At 37.8% G+C, this 16,934-nt stretch overlaps 1 protein-coding gene and 1 long non-coding RNA gene across 2 annotated transcripts in view; one reads left to right on the top strand and one right to left on the bottom strand.

The window, feature by feature from the left end:
• LOC131931479 (equilibrative nucleobase transporter 1) overlaps positions 1-15,912 on the bottom strand; it is a 43,475-nt gene extending 27,563 nt beyond the window's left edge. The window contains exons 1-2 of the mRNA XM_059288290.1: positions 15,465-15,912; positions 14,927-15,118 (exon numbers count right to left, since the gene is read on the bottom strand). Coding sequence (XP_059144273.1) covers positions 14,927-15,118; positions 15,465-15,823 — 551 coding nt within the window. The 5' untranslated portion in view covers positions 15,824-15,912. The remainder of the gene's footprint in view (positions 1-14,926; positions 15,119-15,464) is intronic.
• LOC131931472 (uncharacterized) lies at positions 7,097-10,390 on the top strand. Its single transcript, XR_009384299.1, has 3 exons — positions 7,097-7,181; positions 7,604-7,677; positions 10,264-10,390. It is a non-coding gene; the product is annotated as an uncharacterized LOC131931472 (long non-coding RNA).
• Positions 15,913-16,934: the final 1,022 nt, after the last annotated feature.

Consider the following 16,934-nt stretch of genomic DNA (forward strand, 5'->3'; position numbering starts at 1 on the left):
TCAGGTACCCGTCATTGCTGAGTGAACTCAGGCTAAAGTCATAGTTGGACTAAGAGAATTCTTTATCCACCTCAAGCTCAGAGAACCGAACTTGAGACTTTCAGCCGACCACAAGTGTACAACAGCATAGAATTTAATAGAAAGCACATGGCTAGATATGAAAGGTGTACGTTGATGTACAAACTATCACCAGTGTACTACAGTATAGAAAGCACATGGCTAGATATGAAAGGTGTACGTTGATGTACAAACTATCACCAGTGTACTACAGTATAGAAAGCACATGGCTAGATATGAAAGGTGTACGTTGATGTACAAACTATCACCAGTGTACTACAGTATAGAAAGCACATGGCTAGATATGAAAGGTGTACGTTGATGTACAAACTATCACCAGTGTACTACAGTATAGAAAGCACATGGCTAGATATGAAAGGTGTACGTTGATGTACAAACTATCACCAGTGTACTACAGTATAGAAAGCACATGGCTAGATATGAAAGGTGTACGTTGATGTACAAACTATCACCAGTGTACTACAGTATAGAAAGCACATGGCTAGATATGAAAGGTGTACGTTGATGTACAAACTATCACCAGTGTACTACAGTATAGAAAGCACATGGCTAGATATGAAAGGTGTACGTTGATGTACAAACTATCACCAGTGTACTACAGTATAGAAAGCACATGGCTAGATATGAAAGGTGTACGTTGATGTACAAACTATCACCAGTGTACTACAGTATAGAAAGCACATGGCTAGATATGAAAGGTGTACGTTGATGTACAAACTATCACCAGTGTACTACAGTATAGAAAGCACATGGCTAGATATGAAAGGTGTACGTTGATGTACAAACTATCACCAGTGTACAACAGTATAGAAAGCACATGGCTAGATATGAAAGGTGTACGTTGATGTACAAACTATCACCAGTGTACTACAGTATAGAAAGCACATGGCTAGATATGAAAGGTGTTAGGTTCTGTACAAACTATCACCAGTGTACTACAGTATAGAAAGCACATGGCTAGATATGAAAGGTGTACGTTGATGTACAAACTATCACCAGTGTACTACAGTATAGAAAGCACATGGCTAGATATGAAAGGTGTACGTTGATGTACAAACTATCACCAGTGTACTACAGTATAGAAAGCACATGGCTAGATATGAAAGGTGTACGTTGATGTACAAACTATCACCAGTGTACTACAGTATAGAAAGCACATGGCTAGATATGAAAGGTGTACGTTGATGTACAAACTATCACCAGTGTACAACAGTATAGAAAGCACATGGCTAGATATGAAAGGTGTACGTTGATGTACAAACTATCACCAGTGTACTACAGTATAGAAAGCACATGGCTAGATATGAAAGGTGTACGTTGATGTACAAACTATCACCAGTGTACTACAGTATAGAAAGCACATGGCTAGATATGAAAGGTGTTAGGTTCTGTACAAACTATCACCAGTGTACTACAGTATAGAAAGCACATGGCTAGATATGAAAGGTGTACGTTGATGTACAAACTATCACAAGTGTACTACAGTATAGAAAACACATGGCCAGATATGAAAAGTGTTAGGTGCTATAGAAACTACCCCATAGGTAACAGTAATAACAAGTGATGTTTTCTTTTAGAACTGGATGACTGGAAGCAAGAGAATGACACGCTCTTCAGAATTAGTGACAACTATATTATACCGGCACATGAAAACATAAGTCTATTGAAAGGTGAGGGTACCACGGTATTTTTGTATGGGGTGAGGGTTATGTGACTTTTGTGTGAGGTAAGGGGATCACGTGACTTTTGTATGGGGTGGTGGGTTATGTGACTTTTGTGTGAGGTAAGGGGATCACGTGACTTTTATATGGGGTGGTGGGTTATGTGACTTTTGTGTGAGGTAAGGGGATCACGTGACTTTTGTGTGAGGTAAGAAATGATATGACTTGTGTGAGGGAAGGAATTATATGACTTTTGTGTGAGGGAATTAATTATATGACTTTTGTGTGAGGGAAGGAATTATATGACTTTTGTGTGAGGTAGGGGAACGATGTAGTGCAAACAAATCGCCGAGAAAGCGACTTGGCAACACAATTATGTTAGGATTAAATTAACAATGGGCTTTGTGTTTTGAAAAGTTGCCTTGCATTTCACAGAAGAAGCGTCAGAGTTGACGGAACTTGTTGACGAGATCCGGCCAGTGTTGACGCAGTTTGATGACAAGAAGTTGCTGCTGACTGACGCCTCACACCTTTATGTTATAAGTCAGTGCATCATTACATCACACCTATATGTCATCAGTCAGTGCATCATTACATCACATCTTTATATCATCACTAGCCGTCCCGGCCAGGCCCTGCTCTGGCTTCTGTGAAAAACCCTTCTGTTAAAGACCATCACCTGTGTGTTTAGTAATCATCATAAACCCGGCATTGCCCACCCAAGCCACAACCAACCAAAACCAAAACAACAAAACGCAAACATAACGCTAACACAATTACAAATACAAACGAAAACAAAAACTTACAACAAACCAACCACAACCACAAACACCAATACGAACACAATGAAAAAAGCAAACGAAAACAAACCAAATCCAAACACAAAACCAACCACAAACACAAACCCAAAGAAAAAAACAAACGAAAAAGCAAACGAAAACAAACCAAATACAAACGCAAAACCAACCACAAACCCAAAGAAAAAAAACACAAAAGAAAAAACAAACGAAAACAAACCAAATCCAAACGCAAAACCAACCTCAAACACAAATACAAACACAAACCCAATGAAAATAAAACACAAACGAAAACGAAAAAAGAAAGAACAAAAACGAACCAAATCAAAACGCAACCACTAACGCAAACCCAACCTAAACACAAAGAAAACACTAACGCGAATATAAACGCAAAGTGCTCATGGGGCTGAATCGCCTACTTCAACTTAATAAACGACTATAGTACCCCAACTTATTCATAGTCTTTTGCACTCACTTTAATGAACGTAGGCGCGAAACCGAACACGGGAGGCCCGGGACCCCAAAAAGCACCCTGTCTGGGCGCCAGAGGACGCACCATGACGTCACCGCCTGATTGAACTTAGTAAACGCCTATAGTGCATAACTTATTTATAGTCTTTTGAACTCACGCGAACGTAGATACCATAGCGTACACCGGAAGGCCCGGGGCGCCAAATAGCACCCTGTCGGGGTGCCGGAGGACGCCCGGATTTGATTCACTTAAAGACTATAGTAACCTTTCTTATCCATAGTCTATCGCACTGTTTAAAACAAAATTATGCAGCATAGCGCTCACATGATAGCCCAGGGTGCCAAATCAAACCGTGCAGGGGCGCCGGCGGACGCGCCTGTTTCAATTTAGTGAACAAAAATGATAATACTCCAAGCTTATCCGTAAATGGAAAGAAATAAACGTATATGATTTGTAGGACCTGGCTTATTAAATGTTATTGATTTAAAAAAAAAATAATAATTATTGAACAGTATGTTCAGTGTATAGAATAAATAAAAGGCAGTGTTAAAAATACCTAACGACATTGCACTTAATCAATCCCCGCTAATTGTGTAATTTTTTTTTTTTTTCTTAACACCAAAAACAAAGTAATAAAATGTTAATTCTCTCTTCTTAAGGATTTATTTTTCATTAAAGGGAAGTAACTTTGCAGTCAATACATTTCCGACACAATTTTAGAAATTTTATAAACGTCGATACACTTTTTAAAAATTTTATGTCGCGTTCATAATTGAAAATTATTCTTCTAAGTAAATAGAATGAAAATTGTTTTTAAAGACTTTCAATGGTAATTTTTCGACTCGTACATTTAGACTTTGAGCACGATAAAAAATCTAACACTTAAATCCGTAGAAGTGTCAACGACAAACTTTTTTGTTTTTTGCCACACGTTACAGAACTGAGCTTTATATATTAGATTCAGTGCACCATTACATCACACCTTTCTGTCATCAGTCAGTGCATCATTACATCACACATTTATATCATCAGTCAGTGCACCATTACATCACACCTTTATGTTATAAGTCAGTGCACCATTACATCACACATTTATATCATCAGTCAGTGCATCATTACATCACACATTTATATCATCAGTCAGTGCATCATTACATCACACCTTTATGTTATAAGTCAGTGCACCATTACATCACACATTTATATCATCAGTCAGTGCACCATTACATCACACCTTTATATCATCAGTCAGTGCATCATTACATCACACATTTATATCATCAGTCAGTGCACCATTACATCACACCTTTATGTTATAAGTCAGTGCACCATTACATCACACCTTTATATCATCAGTCAGTGCATCATTACATCACACCTTTATATCATCAGTCAGTGCACCATTACATCACACCTTTATGTTATAAGTCAGTGCACCATTACATCACACATTTATATCATCAGTCAGTGCATCATTACATCACACATTTATATCATCAGTCAGTGCATCATTACATCACACCTTTATATCATCAGTCAGTGCACCATTACATCACACCTTTATGTCATCAGTCAGTGCATCATTACATCACACCTTTATATCATCAGTCAGTGCATCATTACATCCAACCTTTATATCATCAGTCAGTGCATCATTACATCACACCTTTATATCATCAGTCAGTGCATCATTACATCACACCTTTATATCATCAGTCAGTGCATCATTACATCACACCTTTATATCATCAGTCAGTGCATCATTACATCACACCTTTACATCATCAGTCAGTGCATCATTACGTCATATTTCATCTCACCAGCTAGTACAGTATTGTGTCACGTTTTTTTTTTCGTTAGTCAGTGCATTATTACGTCTTGTCTATTGTATCGTCAGTATGTACATCGTTCCGTCAAATGTTAATTGTCGTCATTCAGTACTCATTACGTCACATGACTTTTTGTGTCGTCAGTCCGTACGTCACATGTTCGTTTGTCGTGTTTGCTCACCTTACACACTACCAGACATATGACGTTTACTGTAAACTAGAAATGAGATATTCTTAAACATTTCTAAGTGATAGTGTTTCCTTAGCCTGGCAAATCTAAACATACTATTTTGAAAAACAACATTACTTTTAGACAAATAAAAATATAGGCTGAACGGAGAAACAATAATAATAGAGCAATAAATAATGACAGTCGGGTTAGTCGGTAAGATTATCGATAATTGATGGCGGTGGGTGGGGTGAGTTCTTGGGGTGGGGATGACCAGTCGGGTTAGAGGTGGCTGGTGAGGGTGGTGGGAGTTATGTTGGTGAGGGGGGGGGAGAATGTACACACAGACACACACACACACACACATATATATATATATATATATATATATATATATATATATATATATATATATATATATATATATATATATATATATATATATATATATATATATATATATATATATAATTATATATACTTTGTTTCTTGGGGGCGGAGGGTGACACCACGAAGTACCGCACCGGGTGAAACCCGACCTAGCTACACTACTGATGGCTTCTAAAACATTGTAGATCTGCAACTAAACACGCATGCACAGTAGAATGTTAAAACGCACTTTAAATCTATCGCAGTAGTTTGAACATTTCCTACACCCAATTCTCACAAAGGACCTTGAGATGTTGCCATAATTCAAACTTCGCCCCCGTGGCCTGTGCCAGTTTTTTTATCGCCCTATTTCTACCCTATCCAATCCAAGATAAGAACTGATACATCACCTCTGTGCACCCGGCTCGACCAATCACATAAACACGTTGACCTTTGACATTTGCCGGCATTTATTCCGGTTGACAGTTCCCCCATCACGGCGGCTGATGCTGAAAATCACGGCCATCTACCGGAGTTCCGGCACCCTCATCGTCAAGTGCTATCTCTACAACTCGACCTTTCTGGGCCAGCCGATGGTCAATCTAACGATATGGGTAAGGTGGTATTTGGTCAATTTAACGATATGGCTAAGGTGGTATTTGGTCAATTTAACGATATGGGTAAGGTGGTATTTGGTCAATTTAATGATATGGGTAAGGTGGTATTTGGTCAATTTAACGATATGGGTAAGGTGATATTTGGTATTTATTAAAATCAGCTATTAACAAACTAGACAAGTACTTTTTAATCTTCATTTTTGAATATCAGCTGCAAACGTGCAAGCTGTTTTCAAGTGTAGAGATGGCTATAATCCTATTTAAAACACAGCTAGACAAAGCCAGATATGGCTATAATCATATTTATAACACAACTAGACAAAGCTAGATATGGTTATAATCTTATTTATTACACAACTAGACAAAGCCAGATATGGCTATAATCTTATTTTTAACATAACTAGACAAAGCCACAAGGAAGTTTAGTCAGATAATTCTCGAAGATACTTATGATGTCGTGTAGGATACAATGGATGATAAATGATGACAGGTTCAAAGGTCTTTGTGTTAAGCAGGAACAGGAAATAGATACGATTGATGATGACTTGTGAAGACGTGACGACGACAATGTAAGGGCGATGATAAAAATAAGATATGGTTGGAAGCGATAAAGATCTTGTTAAAATATTGAGACGGGGAAAAGTTATTGAGATCAAAGGAGGTTTTCTAACTTCACATGGAACTTTTTTGATTTACTTTGATTTAATAATTTAGTTAAAAAATAATATTACAGGCTTTCGTAAATTAAGAAAATAATCACACGTTTTATTTTGCATTAACAGTAAAGGAACAAGACGCTCATTAATTCGATTTAGTATATTTTAACCGACATCACTTTTACCATTATACACACTAACCTTAACATGCTAATTCCTTCGTTTTTAAAATCCCTAATTTCATTTCAGTCACATTGAAAATTAGATATTAATGCTTGGCTATCACGGATAGCAATATCATGTTGAAATAAATCATTATCGTAGGAATACACCAACATTGAAACAAAATAGACACCTCACAAGAAATAGAAACAGATAAACATTGTGATGTTAGTGAAAGCTTGTAAAACTAAATTTGCTGCAACTTTCTAACGTCAGAAATCTGGGTCGGTGGTGGATACAAGGCAAGGTGCTACCGTCTTGATCTACTACCTGCCTATAGGGGGATTAATCAACCAAAACTTTTCCTGTGGGTAAGTTCAAAGACTCAAGTTCAAAGGCTAAAGGCCAAAGTTTAAAAATATATATCTGTATTAAAAAAAATTTCTAAGCTCTTTGGGCAAGTGAGATACTTAACAAAATTATAAAACTTAGAGCATGATTTTAATTTAATTTTCTCAAGGGGAAAACTTTGCGCTGTGTTATATTTAATTTAGTGTTATACGATTTTTTTGTCATTAAATACATTATTTTAAGTTGATGAGTACATCAATTATTTAGTTAAACACAGATACACACAGGCACACACACACACACATATATATATATATATATGTATATATATATATATATATATATATATATATATATATATATATATATATATATATATATATATACTACGTCAATGTAAGTAATGCCTTATTTCGGGTGGTTTACCCATCCCTATCATCAGTATAAAGGGCGCGGCCTTGGGATGTGTAATGGAGGATGACAATCGGTTACATCATGTGTACCTAAATCATTCAGGTGAGTTGACATTTGTACCTGAATCATTCAGGTGAGTTGACATTTGTACCTGAATCATTCAGGTGAGTTGACATTTGTACCTGAATCATTCAGGTGAGTTGACGTGTGTAGAGTTGACATTTGTACCTGAATCATTCAGGTGAGTTGACATTTGTGTAAACATTAGCTACCGCCCCCACCCCACCCAAATTATGCCCTTTTTATTGTCCAAGTCTGTCCATGTATGCATACGTCGGCAACTCCTCATTACCTATGTTCAAGTAACTAAGTCTATTAATGTATGTATACATTAACTAACCCCCCTCACCACCTATGTTCAAGTAACTAAGTCTATTAATGTATGTATACATTAACTAACCCCCCTCACCACCTATGTTCAAGTAACTAAGTCTTTCAATGTATGTATACATTAACTAACCCCCCTCACCACCTATGTTCAAGTAACTAAGTCTATCAATGTATGTATACATTAACTACCCCCCTCACCACCTATGTTCAAGTAACTAAGTCTATCAATGTATGTATACATTAACTAACCCCCCTCACCACCTATGTTCAAGTAACTAAGTCTATCAATGTATGTATACATTAACTAACCCCCCTCACCACCTATGTTCAAGTAACTAAGTCTATTCATGTATGTATACATTAACTAACCCCCCTCACCACCTATGTTCAAGTAACTAAGTCTATCAATGTATGTATACATTAACTAACCCCCCTCACCACCTATGTTCAAGTAACTAAGTCTATTAATGTATGTATACATTAACTAACCCCCCTCACCACCTATGTTCAAGTAACTAAGTCTATTAATGTATGTATACATTAACTAACCCCCCTCACCACCTATGTTCAAGTAACTAAGTCTATTAATGTATGTATACATTAACTAACCCCCCTCACCACCTATGTTCAAGTAACTAAGTCTATTAATGTATGTATACATTAACTAACCCCCCTCACCACCTATGTTCAAGTAACTAAGTCTATTAATGTATGTATACATTAACTAACCCCCCTCACCACCTATGTTCAAGTAACTAAGTCTATTAATGTATGTATACATTAACTACCCCCCTCACCACCTATGTTCAAGTAACTAAGTCTATTAATGTATGTATACATTAACTAACCCCCCTCACCACCTATGTTCAAGTAACTAAGTCTATTAATGTATGTATACATTAACTACCCCCCTCACCACCTATGTTCAAGTAACTAAGTCTATTAATGTATGTATACATTAACTAACCCCCCTCACCACCTATGTTCAAGTAACTAAGTCTATTCATGTATGTATACATTAACTACCCCCCTCACCACCTATGTTCAAGTAACTAAGTCTATCAATGTATGTATACATTAACTAACCCCCCTCACCACCTATGTTCAAGTAACTAAGTCTATTAATGTATGTATACATTAACTAACCCCCCTCACCACCTATGTTCAAGTAACTAAGTCTATTAATGTATGTATACATTAACTAACCCCCCTCACCACCTATGTTCAAGTAACTAAGTCTATTAATGTATGTATACATTAACTACCCCCCTCACCACCTATGTTCAAGTAACTAAGTCTATTAATGTATGTATACATTAACTAACCCCCCTCACCACCTATGTTCAAGTAACTAAGTCTATCAATGTATGTATACATTAACTACCCCCCTCACCACCTATGTTCAAGTAACTAAGTCTATTAATGTATGTATACATTAACTAACCCCCCTCACCACCTATGTTCAAGTAACTAAGTCTATTAATGTATGTATACATTAACTAACCCCCCTCACCACCTATGTTCAAGTAACTAAGTCTATTAATGTATGTATACATTAACTAACCCCCCTCACCACCTATGTTCAAGTAACTAAGTCTATCAATGTATGTATACATTAACTACCCCCCTCACCACCTATGTTCAAGTAACTAAGTCTATTAATGTATGTATACATTAACTAACCCCCCTCACCACCTATGTTCAAGTAACTAAGTCTATTAATGTATGTATACATTAACTAACCCCCCTCACCACCTATGTTCAAGTAACTAAGTCTATTAATGTATGTATACATTAACTAACCCCCCTCACCACCTATGTTCAAGTAACTAAGTCTATTAATGTATGTATACATTAACTAACCCCCCTCACCACCTATGTTCAAGTAACTAAGTCTATCAATGTATGTATACATTAACTACCCCCCTCACCACCTATGTTCAAGTAACTAAGTCTATCAATGTATTTATACCTTAACCACCCCCCTCACCACCTATGTTCAAGTAACTAAGTCTATTAATGTATGTATACATTAACTAACCCCCCTCACCACCTATGTTCAAGTAACTAAGTCTATTAATGTATGTATACATTAACTAACCCCCCTCACCACCTATGTTCAAGTAACTAAGTCTATCAATGTATGTATACATTAACTACCCCCCTCACCACCTATGTTCAAGTAACTCAGTCTATCAATGTATGTATACCTTAACCACCCCCCTCACTACCTATGTTCAAGTAACTCAGTCTATCAATGTATGTATACCTTAACCCCCCCCCCCTATGCCTCTGCAGCTATTGTGATGGAGAGCAAGGAAGACAAGAGCTCCTTCGACTACTACATCCTACTGTTTGGGTGTGAGATGCTCATGTGTGTGCTCATGCTCATCTGGACATTCGCCCTATTCATAAAGCACGTGCGTTGTCTGGTTAACAGGAGGAAAATGAAGACGTGCTTGAAGATGATGAGGAGGGAGCAGAAGAGGCTGGATAGACGGAAGAGGGAGGCAGAGGAGACGGAGAAGCGGGCGTCGGATAGGGGGACTGAAATATAGGGGTTGTGGATTAGAGGATTAGAGGGGGTGGATTAGAGTGGTAGTGGATTAGAGGATTAGCGGATTAGAGTGGTAGGGGTTTTGTGGGATAGGGGATTATTGGGGTAGTGGATTTGAGGGTAGAGGATTAGAGATGTAGTGGATTAGTGGATTAGAGGGGTAGGGGATTAGAGGGGTAGGGGATTACTGTAGTTGTGGATAAGAGAGATAGTGGATCAGACGGAAAATAGATAACTGGGTGGGTAGTGGGTTATATATTGGATAAAATAGTGAATTAGCGAAGGAAGGGATTAAAAGAGCACTTAATTATAAGGGTAGTGGATATAGTGGGTTATGGAAATTAAGGGAACTGAATACAACATTCGTGGATAAAAGGGGGAGGGGGGGAGGGGGGTGGAGGGTAATGTATAACAGTTGATGTTAAATGAAGTGGTGAGTGGGTAGATGATCCAAATATAGTTTGGCGAAACTTTTGGACTATTGGGAGGGCAGATCAAAATGTAGTTTAGAGACAACATTTGGACAATTGGGATGGCCGACTGATGAAATAGTAAGTCTATCGGAGAAGTGGTCTTGTGGGTGGAAAATAAGTAGGAATTCATCTACACAACATGTTGAGTCCGTCGATGGAAAATATTTTTTGTTCATTCTTTTTTTCAATACACCTTTAAGTCGCTGTTATATGTATACCATCTCTCCCTCCCCCTAATCGTTGCTCAGCGGTATAACAAAATAGGTTTTGGTTACGAGAAAATTCGAATATTTTATGCCTTGTCATTGAAACCCCCAAGTGGTGTTGTATTGATGCCGAACTACAGTCTGTGCGTTGATAAATAAAGAATATCTATACCGCATTGTGTGGTGAATTTAGTGCGCAGTTCTTTTTGTATACAAACTGAAGAACAAAAGTTTGAGGAAATTTGAACTGAACAAGTCGCTTGATGATATGTAGATGCTAGAAATATTTTTCAAAACTCATTCAACAAGAAGTAAATAAGATTCTCAGAGACGCATTCACGAACGCATGTATGCACACACGCATGTATGCACACACGCACGCATATACACACACACACACACATATATATATATATATATATATATATATATATATATATATATATATATATATATATATATATATATATATATATAAGAAAATAACACAAGTATAGCTTTTTTCCCTATTTAAGGAGATAAGGTTTCTTTAAACCTCATAATTTTGCTACTTTATATAGACCCAGAGGCGCCATTGGGAAGATATGAATTAATGAACTTGAGGAAATTTTAAATTGTTAAACTTGTCGTTTTGCCTTCAACAGTACAATATAACATTTTACACCGTTTTTTTAAAAATAGAGTTGTTTGTTAATTTCGACAAAATAACACGCCCACATACAAATAACCCAAACAGAAGGTTTAACTTTAAAATACGTTTGTAATTAAAAAAAAACATGTTTGGTTGTGAAAAAAAAAATCTGAAACAAGTCGAAGCATAGTTTGTTTCCCCACTAGCTTCGTCGTACAAACTAGGCTAACTTTCTGACTAAAGTGGACACGGATATTAAATAAAAAATGAAATGTAGCTAAGTAGCTGTCTAATCCGAAGTAGCTTTTTCTCTATTCATAACTAGCTTTCTCTCTAATCCTAACTATGTCTTTCTCTCTAACTTTCTCTCTAATCCTAACTTTCTCTCTAATCTTAACTAACTTTTCCTCTATTCCTAACTAGCTATAAATTGAAAAACGTAACACGTCTAATACAAAATATCAGAAAATAAATTTCTTGGAATTTTATTTCATTATTTCCTTAAAATTCCCCGCACTAAAAAAGGAAATTATCCCAGAGTGCATCACTCTGATGTCCTAAATGTCAAGCATTGTTGACATGTCCTGACATGGCAGAAAAATCTGATTATAATCGAAAATGGCGCTCATATTTTTTGTAAGTGTTGAGGAAATAAATTCAATGCCCGCCATCTTGAAGAGAGTGAAGTATCGTTGTATGTTGGAGCTACGTGAATAGGGGAATATTCTGTATGACGAGATGGATACTTCAATATAACAGATGCATGTTGTATTATTTTTAAAGCGAACCTCGGAACTTAGAATAAGCAGTAGCATTAATTGTGTATGAGTATGTGTTTGCATAGGCTTATGGCTTTTTTTTACAATAGAAATAAATAGGAAGTGTTATGAAGAAATTTCGTTTTTGAAATTTAGTATTTAATCTGTCAGAGTTTAAATCTGTATTTGTTAAACATATGGTGAAACATATGGTAAAACATAATCACACATGTTGTGAAGGACCTAGTCACTACTCACACAAGTTGTTAAGGACCTAGTCACTACTCACACAAGTTGTTAAGGACCTAGTCACTACTCACACAAGTTGTTAAGGACCTAGTCACACAAGTCGTTAAGGACCTAGTCACTACTCACACAAGTTGTTAAGGACCTAGTCACACAAGTTGTTAAGGACCTAGTCACACAAGTTGTTAAGGACCTAGTCACACAAGTTGTTAAGGACCTAGTCACACAAGTTGTTAAGGACCTAGTCACACAAGTTGTTAAGGACCTAGTCACACAAGTTGTTAAGGACCTAGTCACACAAGTTGTTAAGGACCTAGTCACACAAGTTGTTAAGGACCTAGTCACACAAGTTGTTAAGGACCTAGTCACTACTCACACAAGTTGTTAAGGACCTAGTCACTACTCACACAAGTTGTGAAGGACCTACTGACACAAGTTGTTAAGGACCTAGTCACTACTTACACAAGTTGTTAAGGACCTAGTCACTACTCACTCAAGTTGTTAAGGACCTAGTCAGTACTCTGTTAAGGACCTAGTCACTACTCTGTTAATGACCTAGTCACTACTCTGTTAAGGACCTAGTCACTACTCACACAAGTTGTTAAGGACCTAGTCACTACTCACACAAGTTGTTAAGGACCTAGTCACTACTCACACAAGTTGTTAAGGACCTAGTCACTACTCACACAAGTTGTTAAGGACCTACTCCCTCAAGTTGTTAAGGACCTAGTCACTACTCACACAAGTTGTTAAGGACCTAGTCACTACTCACACAAGTTGTTAAGATCCTAGTCACTACTCACACAAGTTGTTAAGGACCTACTCCCTCAAGTTGTTAAGGACCTAGTAACTACTCACACAAGTTGTTAAGGACCTTGTCACTACTCACACAAGTTGTTAAGGACCTAGTCACTACTCACACAAGTTGTTAAGGACCTATTCACACACGTTGTTAAGGACCTAGTCACACAAGTTGTTAAGGACCTAGTCACACAAGTTGTTAAGGACCTAGTCACACAAGTTGTTAAGGACCTAGTCACACAAGTTGTTAAGGACCTAGTCACACAAGTTGTTAAGGACCTAGTCACACAAGTTGTTAAGGACCTAGTCACACAAGTTGTTAAGGACCTAGTCACACAAGTTGTTAAGGACCTAGTCACTACTCACACAAGTTGTTAAGGACCTAGTCACTACTCACACAAGTTGTGAAGGACCTACTCACACAAGTTGTTAAGGACCTAGTCACTACTTACACAAGTTGTTAAGGACCTAGTCACTACTCACACAAGTTGTTAAGGACCTAGTCACTACTCACACAAGTTGTTAAGGACCTACTCCCTCAAGTTGTTAAGGACCTAGTCACTACTCACACAAGTTGTTAAGGACCTAGTCACTACTCACACAAGTTGTTAAGGACCTAGTCACTACTCACACAAGTTGTTAAGGACCTACTCCCTCAAGTTGTTAAGGACCTAGTCACTACTCACACAAGTTGTTAAGGACCTTGTCACTACTCACACAAGTTGTTAAGGACCTAGTCACTACTCACACAAGTTGGACCTAGTCACACAAGTTGTTAAGGACCTAGTCACACAAGTTGTTAAGGACCTAGTCACTACTCACACAAGTTGTTAAGGACCTAGTCACTACTCACACAAGTTGTTAAGGACCTAGTCACTACTCACACAAGTTGTTAAGGACCTAGTCACTACTCACACAAGTTGTTAAGAACCTAGTCACTACTCGCACAAGTTGTTAAGGACCTAGTCACTACTCACACAAGCTGTTATGGACCTAGTCACTACTCGCACAAGTTGTTAAGGACCTAGTCAGTACTCGCACAAGTTGTTAAGGACCTAGTCACTACTAGCACAAGTTGTTAAGGACCTAGTCACTACTCACACAAGTTGTTAAGGATCTAGTCACACAAGTTGTTAAGGACCTAGTCACACAAGTTGTTAAGGACCTAGTCACACAAGTTGTTAAGGACCTAGTCACACACGTTGTTAAGGACCTAGTCACTACTCACACAAGTTGTTAAGGACCTAGTCACTACTCGCACAAGTTGTTAGGACGTTGTCAGTACTCACACGGTCAGCAGACGTGTCCGTGTCGTGCCGTACTTGTCGTAGAAAATGCCGAGCGGGAAGGTGAGCAGGTCCCGGATGATGAGCACCAGAGCAAACATGACGCGCAGCTTCTCGCGGCAGTGACCGGTGAGATCGATGACGTCATTAGCGCTCAGTGACGTCAGGTTGGCGTCAGGCTCCGCGCGCTTCAATCTGAAGATGTAAGAGTTTGGATTGAAGATTCCACATTAACTTTGTTTATGATTGGGTTTGAGAGTGGTGTTGGTGTCTTGTAAATATTGTTATTGTACCGGGTATGTTCAGTGTTATGGTTGGGTAATCAAACTTTAAGGGAAACGTTAGGAAAAAAAGTTTACTGAAACAGATGAACTCTACTTCATTTGCACCAAGTGTCTTTGGCGTGAAGGGAAAAGATATTGATAAAAGGGTTAGATTTAGGTCCAGTCAATACACTGCGACTTACTATTATAATTTTCTTGGCCCATTGATTAAGTAAAAAAAGTACCTTCTAAAATAGAAGAACTGCATAATTAATTACCTGTTTAGAATCCTGGTGTCGCTTAGGATTAGCATATCCCAATCTATTCGTAAATCCGAAATCCCGTGTTCACCAAAGGGCAGATCACTCGCCCTGGTAGTGGTACTCACATCCAACTTCCGGCTGACGTTTGGGGTCCTCGGCCGGCGACTCACGCACGGGCTTTTGGGTTTGACCGTTGTGGACACAGGAAGTGACGTCACGTTGGTCACGGTGGCGTTGCAGTACTCGGGGAAGTAGCCGTCCTTCTGGAGGACGATGGACAGCCAGGTCCAGCCTAGTACCACGGAGGAGAAGAACATGCATTCTAGCAGCGCCCAGACCAGGGCGGCTAGACGTTTGGAGCACTTCCGGGTCATGGTGAGTGGTGCACGTGTGTGGGAGGTGGGGGGTGAGGGCTATATGAGGGGATGTTGATGGGGTAGCAGACGATCTCGTCCGGCAGTCACGTGACACCGGGACCTCTCCGGTTTATGAAAACCCATTAGTGACGTTTTGATGACGTGGTGTGCACAACTTCCGGGATGGAGAATTCTGTAGAAAAATAGAAAAATAATCTGTATAAATAGAGGTCAGAAAATATTGAGAATTCTGTAGAAAAATAGAAAAATAATCTGTATAAATAGAGGTCAGAAAATATTGAGAATTCTGTAGAAAAATAGAAAATAATCTGTATAAATAGAGGTCAGAAAATATTTATAAATCCTTTTTTAGGCTTTGTGATAAAGTTTTCTGAAAACTAGAAAAATCATGGAATGGAAGGTGGAAGCGTGTGGTCAGGGATAGTGGAGATACGCAGTGAAATATATATATATATATATATATATATATATATATATATATATATATATATATATATATATATATATATATATATATATATATATATATATATATGTATGTATGTATAGTATTCCGTTACACGAGTGCCTCTCCTGTGTACTGAAAAATTGAACGGTACTCGGGGTTAGAAGTTGTGACTGAGTCATTGTGTTAGGAAATTAAGAGGAATTATTGAACACAAGTTTGAACAAACAATGCACATTAGTTCAGAAGAATATCTCCAGAAAAATATTTTGTTGAGTGTAGTGGCGAGGTTGAGAATATATTTTGTTGAGTGTAGTGGTGAGGTTGAAAATATATCTTGTTGAGTGTAGTGTCGGGTTGAAAATATATCTTGTTGAGTGTAGTGGTGAGGTTGAAAATATATCTTGTTGAGTGTAGTGGTGAGGTTGAAAATATATCTTGTTGAGTGTAGTGGTGAGGTTGAAAATATATCTTGTTGAGTGTAGTGGTGAGGTTGAAAATATATCTTGTTGAGTGTAGTGTCGGGTTGAAAATATATCTTGTTGAGTGTAGTGTCGGGTTGAAAATATATCTTGTTGAGTGTAGTGGTGAGGTTGAAAATATATCTTGTTGAGTGTAGTGTCGGGTTGAAAATATATCTTGTTGAGTGTAGTGGTGAGGTTG

This window comes from Physella acuta, unplaced genomic scaffold, assembly GCF_028476545.2.
Source record: "Physella acuta isolate Inbredline_101_S28 unplaced genomic scaffold, ASM2847654v3 ptg001978l, whole genome shotgun sequence".
NCBI lineage: Eukaryota > Metazoa > Mollusca > Gastropoda > Physidae > Physella > Physella acuta.